The 8,950-nt window shown below is 32.9% G+C and overlaps 1 protein-coding gene across 1 annotated transcript; it reads right to left on the bottom strand.

Moving 5' to 3' along the window:
- Nucleotides 1-3,254: 3,254 nt before the first annotated feature.
- Nucleotides 3,255-8,452, bottom strand: LOC121256199. The gene is made up of 7 exons (XM_041156871.1): nt 8,169-8,452; nt 7,673-7,815; nt 7,318-7,367; nt 6,743-7,221; nt 5,836-5,916; nt 3,767-3,829; nt 3,255-3,461 (listed from the first exon to the last, which is right to left on the bottom strand). Exons 1-7 carry the CDS (start codon nt 8,220-8,222, stop codon nt 3,405-3,407), a joined length of 927 nt encoding a protein of 308 aa, XP_041012805.1. The 5' UTR covers nt 8,223-8,452; the 3' UTR covers nt 3,255-3,404.
- Nucleotides 8,453-8,950: the final 498 nt, after the last annotated feature.

The raw sequence follows: 8,950 nt of genomic DNA, 5'->3' as shown, positions 1-8,950 counted from the left end.
AAAATTAAAATATTGTTAGAATATAGTTTTTTAATATTATTTTTGTTTAGAGATTTAAAAAAGTTGATTTTTTTTTTCTTTTTTAAGTTTGGAAAAGTTGTAATGATTAATTTAGTTTTTTAATATTATTTTTATTTGGAGATTTAAAAAAGTTGATTTTTTTTTCCTTTTTAAGTTTGGAAAAGTTGTAATGATTAATTTGAAAATATTGTGTCTATTATCTCTTTGCAAATTGTAGAAAATCATTATTATAAAAAAATCTTAATCCATTGGGTCACCATTAAACTACATTATCGCTATTTTGTGATAGTTGAAACTTTTCGATTTATAAGTCTATTTATTGGCATATCGAGATTTAGAAGTTAATTAGGATAAAATAATAACTTAAAAAGTTTTTGTTTTTATGATCGTCGATCGACATGGTTCTACAATATATATATATATATATATATATATATATATATATATATTTTAAATACCGATCACATGTAAATAATAAATTTTTTTATTAATAACTTCTTTTGTTGAATAAGGAGATGTGATATAAGGTTGAATGTAAATTAACTAGTTTGGCCAGCCAGCATGAACGCAAGTAGTTCTGATGAGGAATGGAATAGGTGTACAATAATATTCATGATGTTTAGCACATGATTATAATGGGCAGACCACATGATCATTATAAAAGGGTCTTTGTAGTGGCGTGGTTGGAACTAGAATCCGATGATATCACCCCCTTTTTAAGTCACGTCTATTAGTGTAGTTAGAAATATAACTTACGAGCGCTCATCATTTACACACACCACATATCATATTTTATTTTTATTTTTTATTTATTTTTTAGTTTTATTCTTCGTAAACTAATTGAGTTCTTCTACTCATCATCTATACATCACATATTTGGTAAGAGAAAAAATTAAAAAATTATGTGTAGTGTGTGGTGTGAAGATGATAGATAAGTAGATTTTTTCGTAATATTAAGATGTCATAATAACTTGAAAAGTATTTTATCTATAAAGAGATTACATAAAAATAAACTTATAAACTGACATAATTTGATATGATACGTTAGATTATAAAGTTATTTTTATTATAAAATAGATTTAACGGATTATATGAAATTATATTAATTTGTAAGATTATTTTTGTGTGTCTTTTAACTTAAAAACTTTATGGGTTGCATGTTTAGACCAAACCGTACGTGCACTACTCTGTCGAAATCTTGTTTGCTCTCTAATTTTAGTGGCAACAGTTGGATTCCTTCAGATTGATTAACATCTGTACTTTTAAAGTTGTGAATTATGTAATTATTCTGTTTATCTTTTATTTTTATATGGAATAAAATTATTTAGATGATGCTATTTGCTACCTTTCGCCTTATTTAGGCTAACAAACCTCGTGATTCTACGGAGGTGAGGTGACTTCTTGAGATATCAAGGTGTGGAGGAGATGAAAATTTCGATAGATGTAAGTTTATCTCATTATTATAATTTTTTTAAATCTTAAAATAATCATAATATTAAAAAAAATATTTTAAAAATATTTTATTTAACTTTTAAATTTTATCTCAATTCATTTAATATCAACTTACTATACAAACAACAAGATATTTATAGAAAGCGTTACTAAAAAGGGTGTAGAAGTTGCCATCTTCCCATTTTAAGTGTCGACACATTATCACGAGTACGATAAAAGATTGCAACTTTGAATTCAGTTGTCCATTTTAAGAAATCCAGTTTTTGATCGAATATAATAATTCTTTAGATCCATGGGTGGGTATAATAATGATCACAAGGAAATAAACGGAAAATATAAAGTCAAATGCATGGGTTAAAACCATAGAAAATTCTCTTTTGAAAAACAAGTACTTACCTTGAGTTGTATTTACTTCAAAAAATACATTATATTTATTTTATTTCGGTATTGGGTTTAGGTACACGTCGGGATATTTATTTTAGCTGCATGAAAAATTTATTAAGATCAAATTCGTGGCCGTAGGCTGTCTCTATATGAATATATATATATATATATATATAAAAGAATACTGTTATATATAATCTTTAGTTACGTCATGTACACTCCCTTTAAAAATAAATAGAATTTACCATTAAAAAAATAATTTTTTCATGTAAATCTCATATTTATCTATTTTTTTCAGATTGCAAACATCATTTATCCATTTTCTGTAATATAAAATCTAAGATAGGAAACTATCTAGCCGTACTGCAAATGATTCTATTATGTTTAAACTTTGAACAAACGCAAGAACGCACGTTCAATGTTTGCAGACGGTACACGTAGCTTTCGTAAAACTGTGATTACCAATAAAACACAAATAGAGAATGGTTGCTTTTACCCTCTCCTTGCTCGGAAATTTCCTTCAGTTATTGCTTCACAGAATTTCCCTCGCGGCGGCTGAGCCTCTTGCTCCTGACTTTACATGCACCATCTTCTTCATTAATTTATTACAAATAACTGCTTAACTTCTTTACAAGAAATAGATGTGGAAAGAGCCTCTCTCATATTCTCTCACGTACGTGTTGGAATTTTACCTTCATTTTGATGCGAGAGTAGGCTTTAATCTGGTATTGAAAATTGACTAATGCGAGCATCCACATTGATCTATGAATTGTATATGCAAAATCATATTTGCATAATATGACCCTATTCCCACTACTTGATTATATAAAACGTGTTCCTTAAGCAGAATAATAACTACAACTTCCATATAAAACGTGTACCCAATTGGTAGTTGGCATTGTAAATTTAGTATCTAATTTAGTTCAGTTTCGAGTCAGCCACCAGGTCCACTAACTTGTAAGGTTTTTAATTGACTGTCTGACAGTTCCTCCAATGCCTTGTGCTTGCTACATATCAAGTTTCCCCTCTAAAACATCTGGGGATAAGAGTAATGCTCTGAGCTGGAAAATCACAAGATACTACCAACATATTAATCAAGATCAATTAATACTTGAACAGCCTTAAACTCACGCGGATTTGCAACTATCACAACCCAACCATATGATATAATGTTTAATCAACCAAGTGGATGACACTTGTTTCTACACCTTACCGGTCTATGCATGGCCTTGCCAGTCTTCTACTCAACGATTTCCGGGTGATATATGAATTGAGATATATTACCCCGGGCTTTTTTTTTTTGAAAGGGGGGGGGGGGGGGGGGGGGGGGGGGGGGATTACATATCTCAAATTTCCTTAGCAAGATCTAAATATTCATACCTGATTCATTCTCCAAATGGGAAAAAAGTGAACTGATTCATGGGCCAATTTCAAACCGAATTTGAGTTGCACGCACTATTCATGTCATGTAAATATTCCCGATAGTTGCTCCCCATCACAAAAACGAACAGAGGACTACAATTAACTTTGCTTCAAAAGTGAAACTGTCATGGTTGTCGTTTGGATCGAGGCAAAAGAGCAAGAAGAATCTTTTTTCTCGGCCCCTGCAATTCAACACATACACATTTACAGACATTCAGACAGAATGTGATCATTAGTATGAATAAAGCAACGAAATCATGAGACATTGGGTGAGAGGAACATTCATAGAGGGCAAGCTACTTGTTTGAATCAAATATCTTAAGAGTATTCCATTCTGTTTATTCAGCCCAGATACTTGTTTTTTGTTAAAATCTAAATATCAGAAAAGCAAAATATGAAGCCTAATTTTTTTACCACATAAACATAAAAGGCCAAAAGTAATATGATGATGTAAAATCAGAGAGAAAAATTGTAAAAAGAAAATTACCATAGGTATTCCAAGTTCTTTGAGGTCATTTTCCCCCATCTGCTTCAATGCAGTGATATCCACCTATGTATCAAGACAAGTGATCAGTATCAGCTACGTGAAAAAGAAGCTATCAAACACATTTACTGTTCGATACAGAATACTTTAAAACCCAATTAAACATTTAATATTTAAACAATTCGATAATGGATCCAAAAGCAATTAGTTACTACTTCACATCATAATATGGCTGCAGGCTACAGCACCGCATATCAAAAAAACATTGATCTCATCTCCATGGCTTATGATACATCTAAAAAAGGGATACAGATATGCATTATAAAGGTCTCTGTGGTCTGCAAAACATGCTTGGTAAGTAAACTTTCATGCTCGATTAACTGGTGTATCCATCCAGATCATTAACTATAAAGGAAGCATCTCATTCATTATCATTTTAATGTGTAAGATGCATACTATAAATGAATCAAGGCATTTTCAAATCAAGGTGATTTTAAAGTTTTAATCAAAACAGAAATAAAGTCACAGATTGTAGAATCACACAGATCTGTAATGGCAGTGGCGGGATCAAAATATATGAATCAATTTTCAATTAATAAAGCAAAGATCATGTCTCACTTCCTCATCACAGTAATCAACAATCGTGTGTTTTCTCTATAACTAACTAACAAAGAGGAAAGAGTATATGCATCTAGGTTTTGTTTTCTCATTTAACTGTGCTATACTTTTTTAGCAGATGAAATGTAATACTCCAGCTTGAGTATCGGAAGGTAGTTAATGTGATCCCACATTACTTGGAAAGTAGAAGTTCTTGCCCTTTATAACGAATTTCTAGGAACTCTAATTGTAACTTTTTTTTTTTTTTTTTATGTCGGAGAACCTCTCCAAGGTAGGACCCTTCGGACCCACCCTTGCAGAGTAAACCCCAGTCCCGTGCACCATACTCTCAGAAGTTTTCTTACACGGAACTGGTTAAATCGTTGGCTTTTCACCAGGGGGTGTGGCCCCAAAGGATTGTTTGCACCCAGGAGGTGTTGAACCTTGGACCTTGAAGGGAGTGATACCCCAAGACCAAGGCCTTTCACCACTTGGGCCAACCCTTTGGTGTTATAATTGTAACCTTGACTAGCCTTTTATAGTCTACATCCAGATGTGGCTTGGAATTTCCTCGTAACAACATGAAACGTACAAATAGTCCATACCTAACGTTTTAATTATATTCTCTGGTATAAAAGAATCAAATATTTTATGTGAGAACTAAAGTAGCTCGCTCTCCTTTTGGAATCGTGCATATGGCTGTGCCATTGGGGGATTTAGGTAACTAAAAATCCTTTTTTCCTAAAACAAATTGCATAAAGACTTGAAAAGCTTAGTCAATGTAAAGAATGCATAATTCTATTCCACCCACAATGAAAGCCCATAAGTCGTGGAGTTTTAGGCATTGGAGATACTTAAATCAATAAAAGGTTTAGACCAAATAATCCTGCAATTTGTTGGAAACCCAATATTGCAGGTTGATCCAATGAATATCTTATGTTACAGAAATGAAAGTAAATATCAACATTAAGTGGAAGAAACCTCTACTTTTTCCTTCAGTTCATTTATAAATTTTTTTTTTTGTTTTGGTTGGGGGGGGGGGGGGGGGTTTGGGGTGGAATGAACTGGCACATGCTTGTTTGCCCAAAAATAATACCAATGAACCAAGAAAAAGCCAATAAGCAGACAAACTAACATGACAATTGCAACATCAAGAGATAGCTAGCCAGCTGGTGTACACGGGTCAGATACAAGAGAAACACCTAATTATATCAAAATATTTCATATGAGCACTTCCTAAATGCTGTTTTTTTTTTTTTGTTAGTTCCCATTGCATAGCATGGAATGGTATTTTTTTTTTTCTTTTTGATAAGTAAGCATGGAGTGGTATATTACAGGGACAATGTGTGACTTTCAACTTTTTACATGAACATGATTCAGGACATTGGAAAAATTTTGAAATATTTGTCAAATTAAGTAAAAAGAAAACATAATACTTAAAAAAAAAAAAAAAGTCAAAAGAAAACATAACATACTTCCTCAGCTTTGAAAATAATTGCATATTTTCCCAAACCCAGAGACTGTAACAAGCCATCAATAGTTTTCTGTTCATCACCCTGCATAACAACACACCACTAACAAAGTTCTGAATCGAAAAGGATTGCTAGTGTTTTAAAATCAATAGAAATGTACACATTCCAAAAAGAATCCAGACGATACTGGTGTGTATCCAAGAACATGGAAATTGATAAAGTTCAGACCCTTTGGTATGTTAGGTTAGTGAAAGTTTTGAGAACTCATTAGAATATTTGAAAGAAATTTAGAAATATCTTCTGTATTGGGTTTTGTGAAAGTGGATAGGGAAAATGAGAAATTGCTTGGATAAATATTTTTTGAGATGCATTTTGTATTGAGGTTTATGAAAGTGGGTAGGTAGATTTGAAAAGATGCTTGGAAATTTTTTTTGTGAAAGGTGTTTTTTTTCTTGGTTTTTTGTTTTATTTAAAGAAAAGTTTCTTTATTGGCACTAGGTGTTCGGAGTTCCAACTAATCCCAAGAGTCCAATAAAGAGTTTCCCTCAAGTGCACCTTGAGTAATTCAAGGGGAAATTTCTTGAGTCCGATGGCCCCTAGAAATTGTTTGCACCAAAGGATTCGAACTTTAGACTTGGAGGAAACATACCAACAATACCAAGATTCTTACCACTTGAGCCAACCCCAAGGGGTTAAAAGCTACGCAAATGATCAAATGAATTTTTTTTAGTGAAATAGAAAACTATTTTGGTGTTTAAGAAATGTTTAGAATGATACTTATAAAAAAAAAAAAAAAAAAGAAATGTTTAGATTGAAGTTATTTTTTATTTTTTTTGAAAAAAATTAGTGGAAACCAAACATAGCCTTAAAAACTCCCATGATCCAGAAGCAGCTAAGACAGTAGCAGTACCACATATGAAATATTTTGTCCAATGCCATTTGGTGGAGGAAGTTGTCCAAGAGGAGGCGGCACAGGCTTCGCAGGTACAGGAGGTATTGCAGGTTTTGCTATGAAAGGGGTAGAACTCATGGGTCGTGAAGTATCAAAAACAGGTGGGGAGAGACCCCTAGAGGTACCTATACCTAGAGCTCTATCAGGTGATCTTCGTCTTAAATGATCCAAAGTCCATGTAGAATAAGAAGCTCTCATTGAATCCATCCGAGGCAAATCATCTGGACTTCTTGTAGAAGGAATTCGCCCCAAGAAGCCTGTGTCTTTAGGTTCCACAAAGCGCTGCCTTGAATCAAGAGTAGTTAACGGAGGCCGAATGGTCTTTGACAACTTCTCACGTAGGTCAACACACTTCTGATCATCACCATCATGAACTCTTCTAGATGCATTCTTTTGCATGAGTTTAAATCGGGGGTCATCTCTACCAATGCGTACATCTTACATTTTAATGGAAGTGACATTAGGAGTTGGAAAACATATATAGTATTACAGAAATTCTATGAAATGGAAATTGCTTCGGGGGAATTTACTACCATTTGAACCATTAGCACCCAAAATTCGCATACTGCTATCTCCCCGTTGTCTGCAAATGGCAACTATAACTGTAAGCTCTTCATAAAAATTAACTTAGATAAGAAGGCCAAAAAATCATGCATGCAAAACCTCTACATCAAAGGCATCATAAAACATTGTCTAGCTCTTCACTCCGCTCATACAGAGTCGAGAGGCCACACTAGTCCATACAACAGATAAGAGCCCAAACAAATTGTACATGTTGAAAGTTCCAGGTAGAGCAAATCCACAAGGAGATAGTAAACAAGCAGGAAAGAGAAGCCACATGACTAGATCAACACAAACGAAGTAAGAAAAAATGAAAGCAAGACGCACCGTTTGTTGTAGAGTTCGCTTCCATTTGATAAGGAACTATGTACATTACTTCCTATTCTATCTCTGACAGACCGCTTAGTCCCAGCTGCAGGCAGAGAATCAGCATACGAAACATCCGATACTTGACCAGCCCTCTTTACTACCTGTATAACGATGGGCACAATTCAATGCACTATTAAGGCAGCACTACCATTTTCTTTGTTCCCAACTTGAAAAAAAAAAGAGACAGAAGAAGAAGAAGAAGAAGAAGAAAGAATTATTAAGTTAAGATAAGTTCAGTACTTGCACCAAGCCCGGTCGAATATATAAATAGATACATCGATTAGATCGAAATTTTTTTAAAATTACATTCTTTTTCTTCGAAACCAAACAGCCAGTCCAGCAACAACAAATTTCTCCATGTTAGTAAGCTTTCGAAACCAAAATAATAATAATAAATAAAAGTAAAACTCCAAAACAACCGGTAAAGAGAAAAAAAATGCTTCTATTAAGATACCTGGCCACTGCGGCCAAGAGTAATGGTGATTCGGTCCCTCGAATTCCCGGACATATTTCAAAACCGAAACCCTAGGTATTCAATCAACCAATCTCACTCTAATAGGTAAAAAATCAAAAGGTCCACGAAGCATCACCGCCTCTGATCGTTCCAAGGAAACCCTAATCTCATTGCAAAGACTCGCTAGCGGGAACGAATTCAGAAAAAAAATGAAAATTGGCTCGTAATTATGAGCGTGTGGGAAGGGAAGGGGAAGGAATGAGATAATTAGATTTAAAAAAATCTTAAACTTCAATCTAAATATTTCTCGATCTTAAAAAAATATTTAATTTTAACTTTCCATTCGATTATATAAATAAATATATATTATATTATAAATTTTAGTAAAAAATAAAAACAGTTTTTTAAATAAAACAAAAATTATACATGTTTAGGGAAGCCTCTTTTAAAAATTATAGATGCCAACTTTTATAAAAGTGAGAACCTATTCAAATTTTCCCTTTTTTTTTTTTTTTTTTTTTTCTCAAAAGAACTTGGAGAAGACTCGCCTTTTTTTTTTTTTTTTTTGATGGAACTCGCCTTAGATTTGTTGGATAATTTTAAAAAATTTATCTATACGACTTTTCAATTTTATTTTTTACTTTCACAAATGATAATGTACAACATTTTTAAAAAAATATTCATCCAACTTTTCATACCTTCTACATTTACAATCCCCAATAAATAATAGGTATTAAAAAAAAATTCAAATCTTATGGGATATTTTCCATACTTCTCATAAT

This window comes from Juglans microcarpa x Juglans regia, chromosome 3D (genome assembly GCF_004785595.1).
Source record: "Juglans microcarpa x Juglans regia isolate MS1-56 chromosome 3D, Jm3101_v1.0, whole genome shotgun sequence".
In the NCBI taxonomy this organism is placed as follows: domain Eukaryota; kingdom Viridiplantae; phylum Streptophyta; class Magnoliopsida; order Fagales; family Juglandaceae; genus Juglans; species Juglans microcarpa x Juglans regia.
The sequence above is the reverse complement of the archived record's forward strand: the minus strand, read 5'-3'. Positions and strand labels throughout refer to the sequence as shown.

Coding starts and splice junctions, on each gene's coding strand:
- LOC121256199 (XM_041156871.1), bottom strand. CDS start 8,222: ATGTCCGGGAATTCGAGGGACCGAATCACCATTACTCTTGGCCGCAGT. Junction 7,222..7,317: donor GGGTGCTAATGGTTCAAATG/GTAGTAAATTCC, acceptor TTAAAATGTAAG/ATGTACGCATTGGTAGAGAT. Junction 3,830..5,835: donor TTATTTTCAAAGCTGAGGAA/GTATGTTATGTT, acceptor CTTGATACATAG/GTGGATATCACTGCATTGAA.